The sequence below is a fragment of the Ceratotherium simum genome, chromosome 15, assembly GCF_057802395.1.
Source record: "Ceratotherium simum simum isolate JZ-2026a chromosome 15, ASM5780239v1, whole genome shotgun sequence".
Classification (NCBI taxonomy): Eukaryota; Metazoa; Chordata; class Mammalia; order Perissodactyla; family Rhinocerotidae; genus Ceratotherium; species Ceratotherium simum.
Genome location: NC_141914.1, coordinates 27877982 through 27901301, shown reverse-complemented (window position 1 = coordinate 27901301; position 23320 = coordinate 27877982). Strand labels below are relative to the sequence as shown.

General features: G+C 36.6%; 1 protein-coding gene across 3 annotated transcripts in view; it reads right to left on the bottom strand.

Moving 5' to 3' along the window:
• Positions 1-1176: 1176 nt before the first annotated feature.
• PAK2 (p21 (RAC1) activated kinase 2) overlaps positions 1177-23320 on the bottom strand; it is a 90664-nt gene continuing 68520 nt past the window's right edge. For all 3 annotated transcript variants that reach the window (XM_087439792.1, XM_087439790.1, XM_087439791.1), the window contains exons 9-15: positions 22434-22482; positions 21829-21941; positions 20345-20462; positions 17721-17820; positions 15399-15595; positions 5558-5695; positions 1177-5091 (exon numbers count right to left, since the gene is read on the bottom strand). In XM_087439792.1, coding sequence (XP_087295918.1) covers positions 5005-5091; positions 5558-5695; positions 15399-15595; positions 17721-17820; positions 20345-20462; positions 21829-21941; positions 22434-22482 — 802 coding nt within the window. In that variant the 3' untranslated portion in view covers positions 1177-5004. The remainder of the gene's footprint in view (positions 5092-5557; positions 5696-15398; positions 15596-17720; positions 17821-20344; positions 20463-21828; positions 21942-22433; positions 22483-23320) is intronic.

Genomic DNA, 23320 nt, shown 5'->3' with positions numbered 1-23320 from the left:
CTACTAATCGAATAAAAAACTGCCACCTCTCTTAATTGAGAGACTAGAGGGAGTCAAAACGGGAGAACGGGATGGTATGACAGTACTCAAATCTCAACTGTCAGATTAGGAAGTTATTAAGATAAAGTAAAATATAGAACTGTCAAGAAATACCTGTATAAGTATATAATTTAGACATGTGAAGATTAACGCACGCTAAAAACAGCTCAGAGCTGAGCAGATGCCTCTGTGGAGCAGGACTCAGCAGCAGGGAAGTTTAAAGCTGAGGACTGGCACTGTTTATTACAACTTCTTCAAGATTATTTGAATTTTTAATCTATGTACATTACTTCGTTAAAAATCTAAAATAACCAGGCCTCAAAAGACCTTTCCCTTCATTGTTCTCCTCCTCTTCAAAAGATAAAACTTGTTAAATCATTTAGCATAAAAAATAATTCCCTAATTTAAGAAAAGCCACAAATATCATAGTAGTAAAGTACGCATGCAGCTCCTACCAAAAGTGCTTTTCAAATCAATCATTCGGTCATTTTTGAACTTTTCTCAGGCAAATATTTTGAGCATTTGCTAGAATTAGTTTATAGAAATACAAACGTTAGAATAGCACTGAACAGGCTTATAGTGTAACAAATATATTTTAAGTGGTCATTGCCGACACCCCCCGCTCCCGCTAAAAAACGTCTAATTTTGTTTTTTGACAGTGAACTCTCTATATTACAGCTGTTCTCCATGTCAGGGTATCCAACATCCCAAATGAAATGTGTATAATGAAGTAATGCCTTTAAGTACTGCACTTTTAAAGATCTCTTGGTGCATCTAACACAAATTCTGGTAAGATTCTTATTACGTCAGCCAGGAAAGCATTAGAATTTCAGGCCAAGTTACTGGAAGTATTCAAACAGATCAAAGTGTTTCCCTGGGTATGATTAAGGCTGGATCATCGCTAAGAAATTTATTCTGAACGTGGTTTAGAAGAAGAAAGGCTCATGCCTAGTAGCCATAAATTTCTGGAAACCTTTCTAACTTGTAGCTTTGTAAATACATTCAAAATAGTGCCATGACATGTTTAAGAAACATTTACTCTTAAAAATACTAGAATGTTCTTTGAAAACCTATTATACTTATTCTTTTAAGCTATTCTGACCTAAAGAAAGAATTAAAGTTTAGGAAAGGAAGAAATGAACATAAAAAAAAAGTTTATTTCTAGCCCTGAAAGAACAAAATTATTGAACAAGGTCATCAAATACAGCAGTTAATGTCAAAGTAACAATTAAATAATTGAATGAGATTAAATTAAAAATAAGTCAATATAAAATTTGAAGACAAAACAGTAAAGACAAGTTACTTTCACTTAACTCCATTTCTATCTACCAGGAAAAAAAAAAAAAAGGCAACACATTCCTACCAAAGATGTTCAATTCCAAATACAATCCTCTGCTTTTCTTAATACACAATGAAAATTTGACAGAATTATCATACACCTCTTTCTCCCTCTCATTTGGCAACATTCTAGAATGGTTAATGAGAAACTTCAGTTCTCTCAAGGCCAGGCCAGTGCTTGATATCTCCTTTGTAATTCCCACAAGATCTACCACAGTGTCTTTGCCAAAGTGGTCAATAAATGTGTTGTTAAGTGAGAAAATATGTATGTGTTTATGTGTGTGTGTTTGTATGTGTGTATTTCTTCCTTTCTTATACACACACATATACATGCACTGTGGGAAACTGATTTTGTTTAAATATCTATTGTAGGAGCAGTGGAGACAAGGAAGACAATCTGCTTTTTATATTACTATGAAATTCCACTATAAGAAACCCAAAATGAGTATTAATCTAGATTTTAGCTATAATCTATAATGATTTTTTGACATTTCACTGGATATGGACCTCAGTATATTTTAAGACTTGCAGATTAAAAAACTGATGCAAATTCTTTAAGCATCCACTTTTTCTAACTATAGCTACTGCCTGATCAGAGCTAAAATTATTCTGGCTAGAATACAGTATATATAAACAAACATGTATTTATGTGAGCCCTACAAAGGAATACTCATAGGTAGTTTTAAATTGCTTATTAAAGGCACAGGTTCATTTAGGACTGGTGGTAACTAGATACATTTTAAGCAGCTTAATACTTATATGTTGAAGGGAAGAGAATTTATACTATGTGCCAGGCACTCAACACATGAAGACAGAGTTGTGTTAGCCTTGGTTTCTTAAGCTATCACACTCACTCCACTTGTTTCCTATTCTAGGTAGGATAAAATATTCAATATTTTCAGTTTCCCAGTTTTACCTGTCCCTAAAAGCAGCAAAAGGAACAAGAGGAGAAGAAAACTTTAAGACTGTCAGAGAGTCTGAAATATAATAAATAAGTACTATAGTAATATTGTCCTAATAACACAAGAGGACTACTAAGGTAACTTTTAGATTTAAATGGGAATTTTCATTCTAAAGTGAATGAAACAAAGAGGGTGAATACAAAAGGCAGTTATTAAAAAAACATGAATCTTGATTCAGATATAATTTTTCTTTCAACAAGATCTGAACATTTTAATTTAAAATTAACTAATAAATCACAAGTCCATATTGCTTTTAAGATTATTTAAAAATGACACATTGCAGAATTAACCAAAGTATATTTCTATTACAAGTTAGTTTATCCAAGTAAGTAAAGAATAAACCACAGTGTAGCTCCCTTAACCTAGGAGTCAGGTTTTAATGACAAAGTCCGTTGCCAGCAATGGACGTGCAGGTAACCATCAAAGAAGTGGTAAATACAAATCCCAAACTGCTTCTATAAACTGAAAAGATCTTTGTTGAGTCACAGACATAAAAATGGGGCATTGGCACTGTATTCAGCGAATATGGTCTTTATGACTTATGTATGGAAGTGCCTTCTAGAGTGGTTATGATGATCACAGTCTTATCATCTAGTTGGCTTTCTATTTCATTGATAGCATCTTCTTTATCATAATCCATCCAGACAACTATTTACAAAGAACATTCAAATCTGGAACTCAAGAGACACTGTAGCTTTCCACCAGAAATAAACAAGCTTGTTTCTGTAATTTAGTAATAGCTGTAGAAGGCCAATATAATCCAGAGAAAAACGAAATCAAGAATCAAATTGAAAACAGAGATCATTAAGTGCTCTAGACATAAGTTTCATTAATTATTTTACTCATTTTTGTGAAAACTTTCCTGCATTATCAATAAACAGCCATTTCTATCCTTATACCTATATCTTAACACAGATATGATGGGAATGATAGGAAATAAAACTCTATTAGTTCCCCTAATGTACTCCAAAACATCAAAATTATTTTTATTCATGATTTGTACTATTGCAGGATGGCGAGTAGATGTGAAGTTAATTAGGAGCGAACGGTGGGAAGAAAATGCCAGAACCAAACCACAGATTTTTCTCTTTTATGTGGCTCTTGGCATGTCAGAAAGGACGATACCACCTCCAAAGGCAAAACAATAAAAAAATAAGGAGAGAAGAAGAGAGAAAGAAGAGAAGGGGATGGGAGAGACTCTAATAATTAATGCTACAGGTCACAGACCTGTTTTAAATCTTTAAAATAAAAAAAGTATTGCTATCAATAAGCACATTTCACTTTTCTTCCTTTCTCCAGTTTTTTTTTTTACATATTATTCACTTATTTGAAAAAAATCTAAAGTAACTCAACATCTCAAATAATCAATCCATGAATTTATCAAGAAGTACTTTGTCATTTAAGTTCTCACAGACAGTAAAACATTAGTAATGGGTTGGGAACAATGTTTACAACAAATCTCTACAGCCTACTGGTCAGAAGCTGCATCTCTATGTAATTGGTATTTCTCTTTCATGAATACAATCTCATCTAATTATTTTAGAGCTCACCAAGGTTCAAGTCTGTCACTCTGTCTCTGCTAGCTCCAAATATTTCTCTCCTTTAAATGGGAAAAAAAAGTTAACTTTTAAATTCTGATAATTCAATGGTTATTATATTATTTACCACGGAGGGGGAGGAGTAGGGTGAAAGAGGGTTAATTAAAAAACAAACTAACTAAAATTACAACATATACAGAAACTTATTTCCAAAATGAAGGGAAAAAAATGGGGAAGCGGAAAGTAGCGACACCAGCCCAAGTTGGAACAAGGACAACTCACTTCGGTTCCTGAAGCCAAATCTGAAGAGGAAAAAGTCAGAAAGGAAAATGAAATTGTAAGGATGCAGAGTCAATGGGATTCTTTTTCTGTCTCAATGATTTAGTTATAAATATAGATCATCAGTCTTGTCTTCATACATTAACAAATGCCAAACATCTCACTACCATGAAATTTCTAAAATTGACTCTCTCACATTTGTTAAAAAAGGTAAAAATCACATACTTTTCTTCCTTTTCTTCGAGTTCAAATTCTGAACTATTACATGTACAACAACAGCTGGTCCTAACTTCTATACAAAGTTAAACCATATTGAGCTCCTTTGCCAATATAAGGATCTACATAATTTCTATCACATTTGCCTCGAATTTAGGCATAAGAAAAATTTCTGAAAGCAACTCAAAAAGAGCAAGTCAAGGAAAAAGAACGCTATGAAGGAGAGAGAAAAGAAGACTAGCAGATGAAACAAATACTCTGAAAAACTCAAATCTGCCATTCAAGTATCGAAAATACTCCAAAAGGGACAATGAAGGGGATCTACTACAATGAAGTCAGCAAAATAAAATGCAAATCTCAGGCAGGATAAGTGGCCCTGATGGGCTGTCTGCTGCAAGAAGGCAGGCTAGTGATTCAGTCCACAATTCCTTTTGGACCCTATACAAGGGATTCAATAGAAAGTTGTCATTCCATTTTATAATTTTCTCTTGGTTGTCTTCAGGAAGTAATAGCTTGCTTTTTTCCTCAATGTTATGCAGACCATTTCTTTAAACCCCAAAAGAGTAATAATTTTCATATATTAAAAGACTTCTTTTAGAAAATGGAAAAAATATGAGGCCACGGCAATGACGTTAACGGTTACTCTTCATTGCTTCTTTAGCTGCCATGATCAGTGGTGTCAAGCTAGATAACGGTTTGGCCAGTTTCAGGAAGGGATGCTGCCAGAAAGAGGGGGAAAAAAATAAATGTATCAATGTCAGCAGAGTAGAAGCTAAACATTTCCTTTTAATTAGGCCCCAAAGACTACTTTATGGATCAAAATTTATTTAATAAACACATATTTCAATATCTATATAAAATCAACAGAATCAATACATCACTTTTATAGTTGAAAGCATAGTCTTTTTAGTTTTTCAAGTATTATAAAATCTCAGTTAAATGACCCAGATACCCATGCCAGCAACGAACTGGTCTGAGAAGTGATAACGTGAAAAAACTCATATACTTCTCATAATATTCTGGGTATTTTATTTCCAGCAGATGAAATCTTACACTGCAGGAGCTGCCATGCTGCTAGTAATGAATGAACAGTGAAATGCATTTATTAACCCGACGTCACCAACTTTCTGTTGCTTATTCAAAAAAGTCAACTTTTTCCAAAAATAGTATCATTTCCAAATTCACCTGTAACAATTCTTTGGCTGAACCTCTCTTCTCCACATCCATCTCCAAACACCGATTTAAGAAATCCCGAAATATTGGGGAAAGTTTCTCTGGGTTCTGAAGTTCTGGGGTTCCATTAGTTGCTATCAGGTACAAGGCCTAAAAGTAGAAGAACATCTGTGACACACTTAAGGCAGCTCAACAAAGTGGGAGAGCACTTTACAAAGCGTACGGATCTTTAACTCCTTTTTTATTTATTTATTTATTTTATTGAAGTAACGCTGGTTTATAACATTATATAAATTTCAAGTGTACATCATATTTTGATTTCTGTGTTGGATCTTTAACTTCTTTAAAGACAATCACCATAAATACTAAACTGAGCTTATTAGCATTTCTACCCCTTTGGATTAGATATTTCTCCTTTATTTTTATTTTTTTTTATTTTTTTATTTTTTTTAAAGATTTTATTTATTTATTTTTCCCCCAAAGCCCCAGTACATAGTTGTCTGTCATAGCTGCACATCCTTCTAGTTGCTGTATGTGGGATGCGGCCTCAGCATGGCTGGAGGAGTGGTGCCTCGGTGCGCACCCAGGATCCGAACCCGGGCCGCCGGCAGCAGAGAGCACGCACTTAACCGCTAAGCCACGGGGCCGGCCCTCTCCTTTATTTTTAGATGTTACATTTCCCTAATTGTTTTCAAAAATTAGCCTCATCTTTTTTTTTGGATTATCAATGCAATACATATTGATAAAAAAACTGTAATACATAAAGGTGTAAAGAAAAATGACCACAATTATACCATCAACATATAGTATTCCCTTTCCTTAGGACAGTGAAAATACTTGCATGATACTATAATGATGGACATATGTTATTCATTATACATTTGTTCAAACCTACAGAATGTACAGCACCGAGAGTAAACCCTAATGTAACACAAAACTATGGACTCTGGGTGACAATGATATGTCAGTGTAGGTTCAATGATTGTCAGAAATGTACCTTCTGGTGAGGGATGTTGATAATGCGGGAGGCTATGCATGTAGGGGGGAAGAGGGTACATGGGAAATCTCCGTACCTTTCTCTCAATTTTCCTGTGAACCTAAAACTGCTCTAAAAACTAAAGTCTTAGGAAAAAAAAAAACCAGCTATATCCTGGCGTAATAAAAGATTAGATCTGCAAAATTATTTTAATGGCTGAGTTGAATCGTGCCCTATTATATGGATGTTTCATAATTTAGTCAATCCCCTTTGGAAAATCCTTGCATTCTTTATGTACTTCTCTGATTATTTTCTTTAAATTCCTAGAAATGGAATTTTAAATAAAAATTAAGAGACTTTATTTCTTACAAGTTTTAGATTTAAAGAAAATTGAGCAGATAGTACAGAGAGTTCCCATATACCCCCCCAACACACACACAGTTTCCCCTATTACTAACAACTTACATTAGTATGGTACACTTGTTACAAGTGATAAACCAATATTAATACACTGTCATTAAACACAAGTCTATAATTTACATTAGGGTTCACTCTTTGTACTGTATAGTTCTATGGGTTTAAACAAATGCATAGTCATGTATCCACCATTCTAGTATCAAATGAAAAATTTCAGTGCCCTAAAAATCCCCTGTGCTCCACCTATTCATCTTCCCCACCTCCCTAAACCCCTGGCAACCACTGATCTTTTTCACACTTTAGTTGGAATCATATAGTATGTAGCCTTTTAGACTGGATTCTTTCACTAAACAATATGCATTTAAGGTTCTTCCATGTCTTTTTGTGGTTTGATAGCTCATTTCTTTTTATCTTTTTGTCTTTTTAATGTTATGGAATAACATTCCATTGTATGGATGTACCACAGTCAATTTATACACTGACTTTAATACAGTATATTTACATACTGTATATATAAACAGTATATTTCTGTATAAAAAGTACATCTTAGCTGCTTCCAATTTGGGGAAATTATGAATAAAAATGCTATAAACGTTTGTGTACAGGTTTTTATGTGAATATAAGTTTTCAACTCATTTGGGTAAATAATAAGGAGCACAATTCTGGACTGTAATGTTAAGAGTATGTTTAGTTGGGTAGGAAACCGCCAAACTGTCTTCCAAAATGGCTCTACCATTTTGCATTCCCACCAGCAATGAATGAGAGTTCCTGTTGCTCCACATCCTCACAGGCATTTGGTGTTGTCAGTTTTTCGGATTTTACGCCATTCTAACAGGCATGTAGTGATATCGCACTGTTGTTTTAATTTAGGAATTCCCTAATGACATGATGTTGAACATCTTTTTATATGCTTATTTGCCATCTGTGTATCTTCTTTGGTGAGTTGTTTGTTCAGATCTTTTGCCCATTTTTAAATTAGGTTGTTTGTTTTCCTACTGCTGATTCTTTGTATTTGGATAACATTCCTTTATCAAATAGGTGTTTTGCAAATATTTTCTCTGTCTATGACTTGACTTTTCATTCTCTTAATCATATTTTTCTCAGAGAACATGATTCCAATTTTAATGCTTTTGATGTTTCTAAAAACATCGCCAAACCCAAGGTCACCCAGATTTTCTACGGAATTATTAAAAGTTCCTGCTGTATTGCCAAAATGCCATCAAAAAAAGGATACCAACTGGTACTCAAACCATCAGGATATCAGTGTGCCCATTTCCTTGTCACTTAAGTTCACTTCTCTCTCTTTTTTTTTCTTTTTGTGAGGAAGATCAGCTCTGAGCTAACATCTGATGCCAATCCTCCTCATTTTTACCGAGGAAGACTAGCCCTGGGCTAACATCCGTGCCTACCTTCCTCTACTTTATATGGGACGCCGCCACAGCATGGCTTGACAAGCTGTGCATCGTCCGCTCCTGGGAGCCAAACCCCTGAACCCTGGGCCGCCGAAGCGGAGCACGTGAACTTAACAGCTACACCACCGGGCTGGCCCCCAAGTTCACTTCTCTTTACATGACATTTCTCCCAAAATTTTCATTTAAAAATTCCATCCTAAAAAATTATCTCTGAGATAGCAATTAATTTCAAGTTAAGATCATAAGATTGTTCTGAGCCTCTACAATTCCATCAGAAAGGATTAGAGGGGAGCCCACAGAAACAATCACTCTTGTCAAGTACTCCTCCTCTCCAAACACTTAACAGTCTTTTTCCCTACTTTGGGATAAATCTTACTATACTCTTTATCCTCATTATGTTAGTGATTATAAGCAGCCCAGGACTCCCAGCCACTCCCTCAGCTTCTCCATTCTAATGCCCACACGGCTCTGCACATTCCTCTCTCTGGACTAATTTTTTCATACACGGCTTCCCCTCCCCTTCTCAAACATTCTCCTTATCTACTGAGGCCTGGCTCTCCCGTGAGGATTCTGCCTCACCTGCAGTGCTCTCGAGTGGTAGCTTTTTCTCTCCCACATCTTTGTACCACTGGGCCTGGAGATGGAGTGCCCTTTTGGCTCCTCATTGCCTTTTTGAGATCTCTCTCTCTCTCCTTCTCTGTTAACTCCTGGGCTTTCAAACTCATACTGACCTTTCCTTGTTTCAAACATCTACCACACACTGTTATCATCTCTAACATTACTCATAATTCACAGTTCCCCAATCTCCTCTCCTCTGACGTCCTTGTCCTTCAGCCTACCTCAGCCACACACCACGGTAATGTCCTACACCTTATCAGTACCAACAACTGCAACTCCTAAATCTCAGCTGCACTCCATCTCCTATGTTTTTCACTCCCAGCACTCCAATGCCAGCAATCCTTTGACTCTACTGGACCTAAAGAAATCCCACTGATCTGCCAATGTCCATCATTCCTTTCACATAATCACTTCTTTGACCCTCTTGCACTTCACAGCATTCACTTGGCTAAACAGGGTTAAAACTCTGCCTACTCTTTGCCTGTACCTATGCAGCTAAGTACAGTGGAAGAGAAAGCTATGTCCCTGGTGACAGGCATCACTAACCTCCTATGGGCCCTTAGTGCTTCAGCATTCATACTGGATTTTCCTATTTCACTCATCCCACTCTCCTGTTTCTGTTCCAGGATACTATACATTACATTTGGTTGTCATGTCCCCTTAGGTTCCTCTCGTCTGTGACAATTTCTTGGATTTCCTTTCCTTTTGATGACCTTAACAGTTTAGAGGAGTACTAGTCAGGTATTATATTGTAGGATGTCCCTGTATTGGAATTTTCTGATGTTTTTCTCATGATTAGACTGAGATTATGGGTTTTGGGGAGGAAGACCACAGAGTCAGAGTGCCATTTATCACATCATATCAAGGGTACATGATTTATCACTACTGATGTTGACCTTATCAGTTGGCTGAAGTAGTGTCTGTCAGGTTACTCCACTGGAAAGTTACTCTCCCCCCAACCCCGCCCTTTTCACACTGTGCTCTTGGGAAGGAAGTCACTACATGCAGCCTACACTTAAGGAGTGGGAACTTATGCTCCATCTCCTTTAGAGTGGAACAAGTACATAAATTATTTGGAATTCTTCTGCATGGGAGCTTTGTCTCTTCTGCCCCATTTATTTATTCAATCACTTATTTATATAATTATAGACTCATAAATATTATTCTATACTTCAGGATATAATCCCATACTACTTTATTTTGTTCAAATGGTTGCATCTTTAGCCACTGGTGCTCCTTCAGTTGGCCCCTGTGCCCCTCTGACATACCCCCCATTGGTGTGGGCTTTTTAACTCAGCATTATTTATGATTCCATTTTATCTCCTTAGTTGAGTTTTATTAGGTAAACTCTCTTTCATGATTTTAGTGTTTGCTTAAGGGTTTATAACATACATCTTTCAATGTTCACAATCATCACAATATTATAGCACTTCACACAGAGTACAATCTTACAGTTCTCTGCCTCAGCCTTATGCTTTTCTTGTCATTTTACTTATACATATGTTCTTTTCCTCCTTCCACTGCTATTATTTTTATTTAAACAGTTTTATCTTCTAAAGATATTTATATTTTTAAAAATCTTATATAATTACCCATACAGTTACTATTTCTAGTGCTCTTCATTTCTTTGTGTGGAACCATATTACCATTTTCTTTCTGCTTGAAAGACTTCCTTTAGTATTTCTTATAGTGTAGATCCACTGGTGATAAACTCTTCCCACTTTTGTATGTTTGAGAAATCTTTATTTCACCTTAGTTTTTTAAAGAAATTTGTTGGCTGTAGAATTCTCGGTTGACAGACTTTTTCTTTCAAAACTTGGTTACACATATATAGGAACACTTGAAGTTGTCTCACAGTTCACTGATGCTATTTCATTTTTCAAAAAACTCATTTCAGTCCCTATGTTTCATTTTGGATAGTTTCTATTACTGTGTCTATGATTATTAAATCATTAATCACTTTTTCAGCACTGTATAATCTGCCCCAATCTAATCTCAAACACTACAGCTTCTATCTATAAATTTAATTTGTTTTTTAAAAAATATATACCTTCCAAATGTCTCTACCTAACTCTTTTTAACATCTGGAATGCAGTTACAAAAATTGTTTTAATGACCCTGTGTGCTAATTCTTTTATCTGTGTCAGTTCTGGGTCAGTTTCAATCGACTGATTTTTCTCCTCGCTATGGGTTGTATTTTCCTGCTCTTTAGCCTGCCTGGTAACTTTGAGTGGAAATTTGGGCGCTTGTTGGGTGCTGGAAATATCTGTATTCCTATAAATATTCTTGAGCTTTGTTCTGGGCCACAGTTATTTAGGAATAGATCCCTCTGGGTCTTGTTTTTAAAATCTGTTAGGTGGGAGCACAGCAGCATGCAGTTTAGGGGTAATTATTTCCCATCACTGAGGCAAGACTCTCTTCAGTCTTCTCCTCAATACCCTGTGAATTACAAGGCTTCCCACTGTGGCTGACAGAAGCAGGCACTGTTCCCAGCCCATGTGAGCACCAGGCACTGTCCTCTCTAACCTTATCAGATGGTTATATCCTCCGCCTTGGGTAGATTCTTCACATAGGTGCGCCAACCTCTGTCGAATGCTCAAAGGGGACTCTCCGCAGATCTCCAGAGTCTTCTCAGAGAGAGGGGACTCTCCGCAGATCTCCAGAGTCTTCTCTCTGAGAAGCTTTCTCATCTCCTGTACTCTGTCTTGTGAACTCCACCTGCCTTGGTCTCCCCCAACTCTCAACTCCATCTCCACAACTCAGGGAGTCCACTGTGCCCCATCTGGGTTCTCCCTCCCTGTATGTGGCCCGGAAACTCTCTCAAGACATTAACCTGGGGCAATCATAGGGCTCACCTCATGCCTTTCTGCCTTTGAGATCATGATTCTTCATTGTCTGATGACCAGTGTCTTCAAAACCATAAACCATTGTTTCATATACTCTAGTGTGGTTTTTTTTGTTATTTCAGGCAACGAGGGTTCATCTGGTCCCTGTTATCCCATCTTGACAGGAAGCAGAAGTTCCCGCTTGTCAAGTTTTCACCAATTGCATCCATGCTGCCAATTCCAACGATCAAGTCTCAGTCCTCATCTTACTTGACATAACTGTAGTTTCTGACAAGCTGATCTCTCCCTCACTTTTTGCATGTAGATTTCAGGGCATGTGTTTATTTGGTTTTATCTACCTCAGTCCATTCCTTCTCAGTCTATTTTGCTGGTCTGCCACACCAACTCTTAGCTATGGAATGCCTCAGGGAGCAAGCTGTCATCTCCTCTATTGTCTGTCCATGCCCACGCAACCTGGTGAATTTATCTAGTCTCATAGCTTTAAATAATGTCTATAGCTTCCAAGTCTCAATTTTATATCTCTAGTCTGGATCCCAGACGTGCATACTCAACAGCCTATTCAACATATCCACTTTGATGTCTTAAAACGCCCCGCAAACTTAACGTGTCTAAAACACATTAAAATGTTATCTCCTGGTCTCCCACCTGCCACCCTACTCTACCTGCAGTATTCCCCATTTCAGTTAAGGTAAACTCCAATTTCATCATTCTAGTTACTTAGGCCAAACTCTTAGGGTCATCTCTCCCTCTCTCTTACATAGGCTTTCCTTTCAAAATACATCCAGAATCCAACTACTTTTTCCCACCTCCACTGATGCTATCCCAGTCTAAACTACCATCATTTTTTGCCTGAATTATTGTTAACTGCCTCCTAACTGGTCTTCCTGCTTCTGCCTTTGCCTCCCTTAAGAATCTCTTCTCAACAAAGCAGCGAGAGTGACCCTGTTAGAATGTTAAGTGAGACCATTTCATTTCTCTACTCCAAACTCTCCAATGGTTTCCCCATCTTACTGTGTAGAAGCCAGAATCCTGACAAAGGCCTAATAAGGCACTATATGGTTGGGCCTCATTTCTTCACTGATCTACCTGTTTTCTCCTGCTGTGTGCTCACTGCACACTAGCTAGGCTGGAATCCTTAATGATCTTTGAATACATGAGAAATGCTCCTGCTTTAGGGTCTTTGCATCTGCTGTTCTTTGTGACTGGAATGTTCTTGCCTTAGGTAACCTAGTATCACTCTCTTACCTCCTGTGTTCAAATGTCGCCTCAGTTAAGCCTCCCCCAAGCACTCTTTTGAAATCGAACAATCTTGACTCCCTCCCTACCAGTATCAGCACTTGGAGTCCATCATTTAATGCATTACATATTATTCTTATTTATTTTGTTTACTGTCTCTCTCTTCCTTCTACAAGGGCAGGACTTTGGTTGGTTGTTTTAGATAGCACCTTGACAGTGCCTCACAAAGAGGAGGCACTCAAATCAATATTTGCTGAACAAATGAATGAAAACTAGAGGTTTTAAAAACTGTTCTGAAAAGTGTTCTAAAATTAATCACCTCTATATAAGTACTTTAATTGCTCACTTGAACTTGAATCTTTGCAAGGGGATGAAGAGCATCAGGAAAACCCAATGCCATCCAGACAGAGCATCTCCTGCACACATCCATTACCTTGGCCTCTGCAGCCCATTTTATAGCATGTCCAAGTTATTTTGAAAAAAAAAATGTAAAGAAATTTCTAGCAATAAGTCTGTAGTCATATATGGGAATTTAAAAACTTTCTTTTAAATAACTGCTTTATTGAGATATAATCCTTAATACTTTAAAAATCACCCTTTTAGTGTACAATTCAATGTTTTTAGTACATTCACAAGGTTGTACAACTATCACCACAAATTCCAGAGCACTTTTATCCCTCCAAAAGAACACCCATGTACATTATTAGTTACTCCCCATTCCCTCCTCTGCTTAGTCCCGGGAAACCCTTAATCTCCTGTCTCTATAGATTTGCCTGTTCTAGAGATTTCATATGCAGTCGATCCTCGTTATTTGCAGATTCCATATACGCAAATTTACCTAATCACTAAAATATGTAACCCCCAAATCAGTACTCAGTGCTTTTGAGGTCATTCGTGGATATGTACCGAGAAGAGAAAAGCACAGTGCTAAAGTGCTGTCTGGTGTTCCTAAGCACAGGAAGGCAGTGATGTGCCATATGGAGAAAATACATGTGTTTGATAAGTTCCATCCAGGCATGAGTTATAGTGCTGCTGGCTGTGAGTTCAATATTACTGAATTCACAATATATATTAAATAAAGTGTCTTTAGACAGAAACACACATAAAGCAAGGTTATGTACTGATCAGTTGACAAAAATGCTGTGATCACAGGCTTGCAGGAATCTAACCCTATACTTCCTCTAGAAGCAATGATCCAGTATTCATGGCTTTACAGAACCTAACTACCACAAACAAGAACTGACTGTAAAGAGAATCATACAATACGTGGTCTTCTGTGTTGACTTCCTTCACTTAGCATAAAGTTTTCAAGGTTCAATGTTGTATGAGTCTGTACTTCATTCCTTTTATTATGGCTAAATAATATTCCATTGTATGGATGTACCACTTCTACTTATTCATTCATCAAGTGATAGACATTTAGGTTGTTTCCACCTTTTGGCTATTACAAATAAGGCTACTATGAACATCTGTGTACAAGTTTTTGTGTGGTTGTATGCTTTCCATTCTCTTGGGTATATACCTAGCAATGGAATTGCTAGCTTATATGGTCAGTCAATGTTAACTTTTAGAGGAACTGTCAAATTGTTTTTCACAGGGCTGCACCATTTTACATTTCCACTAGCAACGTATGAGGGTTCCAATTTCTCCATATTCTCATCAGCACTTATCATTGTCCGTCTTTTTGATTACAGTCATTCTTGTAGGTGTGAAGTGGTACCTTGTTGGGGTTTTAATTTGCATTTCCTTAATAACAAATGATACTGAGCCATTTACTACAGTAACTTAAAAGTAGCAGTTGAAGGAAAAAAAGAAACAAAACAACAACAACAAAAAAGACAGACAGAAAAAACAGACCCCAAATTTTCCACTTCAGCTGTGGGAGTATTTAATTGTTGAAAGTCTACTGACCTCCTCTGCCTCTCAGGACCCTCACTCTCTTGTCTGAATATGGGCTTTAACATTGCCATCTACACAGCTCTCTCACAGATGTGATCTTGCTTTCCTCTTCTCTGTACCTGGGGGTACAGAGGCCAAGGTTCAAAGTTGATAACCTGAAGGGTGTATCTAGGGACCCTTCACTCTGTAGAAAAGTGAGCAAATTCCTACTTATGGACACAATTAGAAACTATACAGCTTATTAAAAATCTTCAGACTCTGTACCTAACACATTCAACTCAATAACCCAGAAGCAAATGATTTTTAGATGCAGACTTAGGGCAGAGACTAGATTTTATCAACTTCGTATCCTAAATTCTTGGCCAGTGCCTGGCACAAGCAGGTTCTGAATAAAGGTTTTAAATAAAAGTATTTTTCGTAAAATAAGGCTGGTGTTTAATTGGTCTTACCCTCAAGGGATTTTCATTGAGGTATGGAGGCTCTCCTTCTACCATCTCAATAGCCATGATACCCAGAGACCATATGTCCACTTTAGGGCCATAAGCTTTCCGTGTGACCACTTCTGGTGCCATCCAGTACGGCGTTCCAACCATGGTACTCCGCTTGCTCTGCTCAGGGGTGATCTGAGCACAGAAACCAAAGTCAGCTATAAAACAAAACAAAACATCTAGGGTTAACGGTGTCCATGGATGGTTTTATCTACTAGTTCACTTTAGATGATTTAACTAATTACATTTGACATTCAGTCTATTGTTTTTCAAACCTGTATTAATATAGTAAAACCAGAATGTAAAAACAGTTTACAAATGTTTTGATGTTACATACGCTCATTGGTTTATTTTTACTTCCCATGAGCAGAAGGTAAATTATCAGGAAGTCTTTTATTCTAAATAATTAATCTTATCCTAAAAATTTTAAAAAGGTTTAAAAGAAAAATCACCAAAGGTGGACATCAAAATGAAACACTGTGAATTAGGCAAAGGTCATGAAGTGGTAACTACTTTTGAAGAAAATAAACAGGAGCTAGAATTACTAAGCATCCGACGTAGCAGAGAGCCTAGAAAAAGAACACATTTAACTGCAACTGAACCTACAAGGTTGTCACCAGCATCGTTCTACTCCAACCACCTTACTGTATAACTGAGAAGGCCTAGTTTAGTACACAGTGTTAATTTAGTGGGAAAGTCAGGATGAGAATCTAGAGTTTTTCCTCCCTTCTACTGCTAAGACTCATTCTACTCATATGTAACTACTGTTAACATTTAGGTTTATAAGCTTTAGACTTTTCATTATACATTTACATACGTATATACAAATAATATCTATGAATCACTTGCTTTATTTTACCTAAGTAGGATATTTTGTAAACTGTTTTTTAAAACAATTTATTTTTAGAGATCTTTCCATATTAGTACATTGATCTACCTCATTATTATAACTACACAATATTACAGAATATAAAAATATCATAATTTATTTAACCATTCCCATACTGCTGGACATTAAATTTAAGCTATTTTTGGTTTTTATTCACAATGTTGCAGAGACTATCTTTGTACTTATTGTTGTGTGTATGTTCAGTAATTCTATAAGAGAGAATCCTAAAAGAGCAATTATTAGGTCAAGTCATAATATTTATAGCTAAAATGAGTGCTTATAACAAACCAGGTACTGTTCCAAGTACCTTATAAGAATTAACATACCTAATCCTCATGATAACTCTATGAGATAGGTACATTTATTATTACTATTCCCATTTTACAAATCAGGAAACGGAGACACACATAATTTTACGTAACTTACCCAAGATCATTCATCTAATAAGTGGCAGAACCAGGATAAAATATTATCCCCAAAAGTCTAATTCTATTTACATGTGTATCCCCAAAATGCATGAGAATGCCCAATTCTAACTTGCCCACTAAGATTAAGATTAGTAATCTCATATGTTGACCATCTGACAGAACCTAGACCCCATTTCTTATGGTTGAATAACCTTTGGAGGATGTATCTTAAAAAAGAGATGTTGAAAAAGGAGCCAAACTCTCTAGCAGAACAGAAAAAATTTTTTGGTTTTTCCGAGATCCGAGAAATGCCTTGACTTTTGCACAGCTGGAGAAACCTCAGTAGAAGTTCTTCTTGAATCCTCCAGAAGGCATAGTTGGAACTAACAGATTACAGCCAGCAGAGGAAAAGGAAGCTTAGGATTTTCCCCCCACAACTCTACCATGCCTGATACAGAAGATAATTAGAGAAAAAGGTTTACATGGGGTTTTTTCCTTGTCATCTCTAAGATCAGGATCACATAGCCCTCCACCAATTAGGCCATGCTCTACCAAATCCAAAGAAAGCTAACAGCATAATGAAAAGAATCTGCCCTAACAGATGACAGAGACAAATTCAAGTTTATCTTTGGAAGACAGCACCAACATTCTGACAGTCCCAGGCACTGTTTCCCAGCACTTTACATTTTTAACCCTCAGAAGAATTCTCTGAGATAAGTACTATTATCTTCCTTATCACACAAATGAGAAAACAGACACAAAGAGATTAAGTAACTTTCCCAAAACTATTCAGCCAGTAGTAGCAGATCTGCTATTTAAACCCAACCTGTCCAGCTGAGAGTCCATACTCTTTACCACTATTCTCCCTCCTCCTCCATATATTAAGTCATAAAACTATTTTTAGCAGAAGAGATTTTCTTACTTAAATACAAGGCAGAAAATTATAATAAATAACAAATAAATGTTATTTGTTCATTTGTTACTCACTAAGTTTAACCGATCCTTCCATCCCCAAAAGCACATTGTCACTTTTGATGTCTCTGTGGATCACTTGATTGGCATGCAAAAACTCCAATGCCTGTAAACACTGAACAGAAGAAAAACAACTATCAATGAATCAGTCCTTGAAAAGTCTAAGGGAGGTTCACATACAGTACTTATGGCCTGAGCACTGCTTCTAGTATCCAGCAGAAGACATTCTAATACTTACATTTATAAAGAAAAAACATCTTCTCATGTGCAAAGTTATGAAAATAAGACACCTTAATTAATTAGATTCCCCTCCTCCCACTCTCTGGTCTTTCCCAGAGACAATTATTAAATGATGTCTTATCTAGTCCTATTTCTGCCATGGATTATTTAAAATCCTAAGAATATCACTCAGTCTTCAAGGTTCTCATTTATAAAATGATGGGTGAGTCTATATAATTTCTAGGCCTTTTCAGGCGTAAATGCCTAAAGATATGCAGCACTCAGTAAAGATGCACAAGGCTCGTTAGAAATCATTTCAACAGTAAAGGGTAAACTTGTGCTCATTCTCACTTGAATCTGAGACTCAGAAGTCTATGTAAGCCACTGAAAAGTGGGTAAGATCCTGGGTGTTTGGTTCCATTCAGCTGTTCATCAAATGTGATATAAGGTGTTTTCCTCACTTCTTCTATGGCGGATTTTACATAAAGCTATATCCACAACCTAGACACCAGTTATTAAAGAATAACTTGCCTCTTATGCCACATTTCAGAAAGCACTAAGTTAAAAGTGAGGAAAAACTCTTCCCCTTTCCTTAAATACAAGAATGAGATTAGATTTTTAAAATCTGCTTGCCCGTTTTTTAATATAAACTGAGCATAAATTGTAAACATGGAAAAAGTTGTTTTTATTTCTTACCCCAATCAGAGTAGAACAAATAAAGTCTGTACATCATTAATAACAACTAAAAATCTCATTAAAAATATTCTACTACTCATTCAAGGAAAAAACAGATAAACTATGTATTATAGCACTACATTTACCAACCATTTAAGCAGATTCCTGAAAAGAACAAATCCCAGAAAAATACTTGTACAAATAAATAGAAACAAAGTTGTCACAATTAGAGGAACTCCTAAAATATTTTTTATATCAATTATGAAAAAAAATTAGAAAAACAAATTAAGTATAAATAAATTCTTTTTTTTTTTTTTAAAGAAGTATTTTTTTTTTAAATTTTATTTATTTTTTTGTTTCCCCCAAAGCCCCAGTAGATAGTTGTATGTCATAGTTCCACATCCTTCTAGTTGCTGTACGTGGGACACGGCCTCAGCATGGCCGGAGAAGCGGTGCGTCGGTGCGCGCCCGGGATCCGAACCCGGGCCACCAGTAGCGTAGCGCACGCACTTAACCGCTAAGCCACGGGGCTGGCCCTAAATAGATAAATTCTTGTTAAGTTTTTATCAGCTTTTAAGCCATCAAACATTCTTTGTTAAGGGATATCATATTATTAAACTATCATATTCATAACTATTAAAGAGTTCTTATTCCCTTCCCTCCTCAAACAATCAAGGGCTATCTCTTAGGTGGAGCATAATTAACTCAGAATTAAAATTTTCAAAGAAGACTTTTTTTTTAACACCATATAAACTTTACATAAGCAAAGTTTATAAATCACTTATGTATCACTGTAAAAATGCTGAAAGCCAAATCATAGAAAACACAATAGTCTTAAAAACTTTTACAATTTTGTCCTTTGTGACAATGACTCCTATGATATTCAAAGAAAGTAATATCAGTTTCAGTGACAATAAGCAAATCATAACCTAAGTCTCACCTGTAGAAAAAGATCAAATAGAAGAAGGAAGGCTCGTTTTTTGCTTAGACTAAGGTGATCTGGCAGAACTCTACTGGCTTAAGCAAACAATGTTAGAAACTCATCAATGAATGTCAAGAAACAACCAGTTTCTTCACCTTCAATGAGATTAATAAAGCCAGAAGCAGACTTATTAATACTGAAGGTGAACATGTGCCCAGCTTTGCCTGAGACAGTCCTTATTTCCACTGTTGAGTGGGGTATTTTTTTTTTTTTTTGAGGAAGATTAGCCGTGAGCGAACATCTATTGCCAATCCTCCTCTTTTTTGCTGAGGAAGATTGGCCCTGGGCTAACATCTGTGCCCATCTTCCTCTACTCTACATGGGACACCGCCACAGCATGGCTTGATAAGCGGTGCATCAGTGCGCGCCCGGGATCCGAACCTGCGAACCCCAAGCTGCCGAAGCAGAGCGCCTGAACTTAACCACAATGCCACCAGGCCGGCCTGAGTGGTGTATTTTTAATGGTACCCGCTTTCACTTTCAATAGTATCCTGTTTGGAAGATAAATTATAATGATCCTCTCACTGAAATCTGCCTGTGAGCTGGGCTCTTCACAGGTCCATGCTTCATTCCAGAATTATCTTACACATGAAGGAAGGGTTGAAATTCTTACGGAGGATGAAATGGTATGGAGATAAATTGCAGATAATGTGTACAGAGAGAGTATCTCTCACGATAAAAATGATGTGCAAAAATCTTCCCCGTTTTTTACCTCCTACTAACCATGTATCACCATAACTTATTGAAAAGGGAGCAAACTCACCTCTCTGCATACAGCAGCAATCTGTGCTTCATCCATGCAGGTTTCTGTTACAACATCAGTAAGTGATCCCCCAGCAAGGTACTCCATTACCACAAACAATTCATCTCCCATCAGGTAACTAAAAGAACACACAAAATACACTCACATTTTTACCTTTTCTAAACATGTGGCACTCCATGTTGAAGAATTCAAATGTTAGGCACCCTAAGAACAAAATGAGAAAGCTGGTAGCTTTGAGAGCTAGGAAGAAAGCTGCTGTCAGAAAAATAACTGAGGATCATTACGATTCTCCTGAATCACTCTGAAGTTTGCCCACAATTGTAACTTGAGTGGGTACATGGATTATTCCAATTAAAATAACCCCGTAAGGTAGGAATTATTCGTCCTGCTTTACAGATCAAGAGATGGAGCCTTAGAGAGGTTAAATAACTCACCCAAGGTCACACAGCCAATTAGTGGCAGAACCAGAATCCGAAGCCAAGTGTAACTGATTCCACAGCTTACGGCTTATCTTAACCACCATGCTAAACTGACTTGAAACACTATTTTAAAAAGCAGAGAAATGTACCTGGAAAGTTTATTTCTATGAACATGGTTCCCATAACTAGGGGCTAAAGTCTAAAAATGTGTCTTTTCCCCATTCTAAACAAATTTAAATATGGAAATAACAAAATCACCTATAATCGTCTATCTCCAAAACAATCACGATTACAATTTTCATTTATTTTTCTACTATTCTTCTTTTATTTACATATATGTAATTGCTTAAAAAAAAACCCACATACTTGTAAGGTACATAATTTTCTATTCTGCTTTTTGTTCTGCTATTTAATATCAATTCCTAAATTAAATGAAGTTTTTTTTTTTTGTGAGGAAGATCAGCCCTGAGCTAACCATCCATGCTAATCCTCCTCTTTTTGCTGAGGAAGACCAGCTCTGAGCTAATATCTATTGCCAATCCTCCTCCTTTTTTTTTTTCCCCAAAGTCCCAGTAGATAGTTGTATGTCATAGCTGCACATCCTTCTAGTTGCTGTATGTTGGACGCGGCCTCAGCATGGCCGGAGAAGCGGTGCACTGGTGCGCGCCCGGGCACTCAACCGCTAAGCGATGGGGCCGGCCCTAAATGAAGTTTTGATAGACATACTATCCGTCTGTGAAAAACAGCATTTGAAATAAAAATTAATTTAGAAGTTTAAAAACCTTGTGGCCAGTAACCTCTGTCATCAAGACATGAATCACAGCCAACCTTTCCTTAATATTTCTTCTGATCATTTGTAATTAATATAAGCACCAGGAGCAATGTCCTTTATTTAACTGCTGTCTCTCACTTGCCAAGTGATATCTATGTAGAAACAGGACATGCTAAACTGTAATGTGCTATTTTTTGCTATTTTTACCTCTCCTCCTTCAAGCTTACTTTTCAGCACTGACATTATACTCTAGCGTAACTAAAGTGGCTAGCCTTCAGAACCGTGAGACTTACCTGTCCAAGAAGTTAACTATGTTGGGATTCTTCAGTTCTTTCATTACCAGAATCTCATTAATGATCAATTCCTTCTTTGGCTGTTTCTGTAAATTAATCTGTTTGATAGCAACCTATTATGGAAACAGAATTAAAAAAAAAAAAAATCAAAAGAAGTTTCCTAATTCTCTTAGAAAATTACAAATACCAGTTAATAATTTAATTTATTGTATATATATATTACATTAAACAATGAGATTATAACTTACTCATAGGTAGTACTTGTAGTTCCACATGGCCTACGCACAATGCTTTGTAATACATAGAGCCTAACTATTTTTAGATTTCTCTTGAAGCTGATTAACCAACCCAAGGTCAGCCTAGCGCCAGGAATTAATCCTCTTTTCATTTCAAGCTGGGAAGATGATTTTTTAAATATCTGCTTATTTATGAAACAACACAGAATTCCTTTTTTCTCATTAATAAGTGCTATAAAATTACATAAAGTAATTCTTTCAACATATTCAACTGAAAAAGAGATTCCTATTGATTATGCACAGGTTTATTTAGTTTCCTCCTACACTAAAAGCTAATGGTAACACCCAGAAGTATGAAAAAGTAGCTACCTCCTGCCCCAATGCCACATCAGTAGCAGTGAAAACTGTACCAGAAGCCCTGGGGGAAAAAGACACAACAAGATTTAAGGTTTATAAATGACTATCATTTATAACATCCAAACACTTTATACTTAGAACAATTGAAAAAGGATTAAAGAACATTTAAGACCTAACATCTTTAACAGGAATAAAAGCAAAAACAAAAGGGGAGAAAAATAAGAAAAAGAGGCAATCCTTGTGGCCAAAACTTGTGTTAGAAATTTGTCATAAATTTCATATCTACAAAAATGTAGTAAAAAGATAAAGAAAAAATTAACATATACTCATGGCTCTACTTCCCTGCTCGAGAATAAAGAACTGCAAATAAATTTCTTGTGTGCCCTTTCCAAAGGCATCCTCCCTCCTTCCAAAGTAATCTGTGTTTGGTGTTTATTCTGTATTTGATGTGCAGTATTTCCATGCATTTCTCTATGCTTTAACTACAAAGGACAGAGGCATGTACCACTATAGAATATATTGAGCATAATTTTTAAACTTCAGCAAAACTGTTTCATTTTATATATTTTTCTGCAATTTGCCTTTTTAATTCAACATTGGATTTGGGAAGGTCATCCAAACGGATAGGTGTTATTCTTATTCATTCATAATTATTATTATAATATATATTATTCAACATATTACAATTTATCCATTATCATGCTCAAGATTATTAAGATGATTTCTAATTTTTTGTTATTAAAACCAGTGCTGCAGGGGCTGGCCCAGTGGCGCAAGCGGTTAGGTGTGCGCACTCCACTGCGGCGGCCCAGGGTTTGCTGGTTCAGATCCCCAGCGCGCACTGATGCACTGCTTGGCAAGCCATGCTGTGGCGGCGTCCCATATAAAGTGGAGGAAGA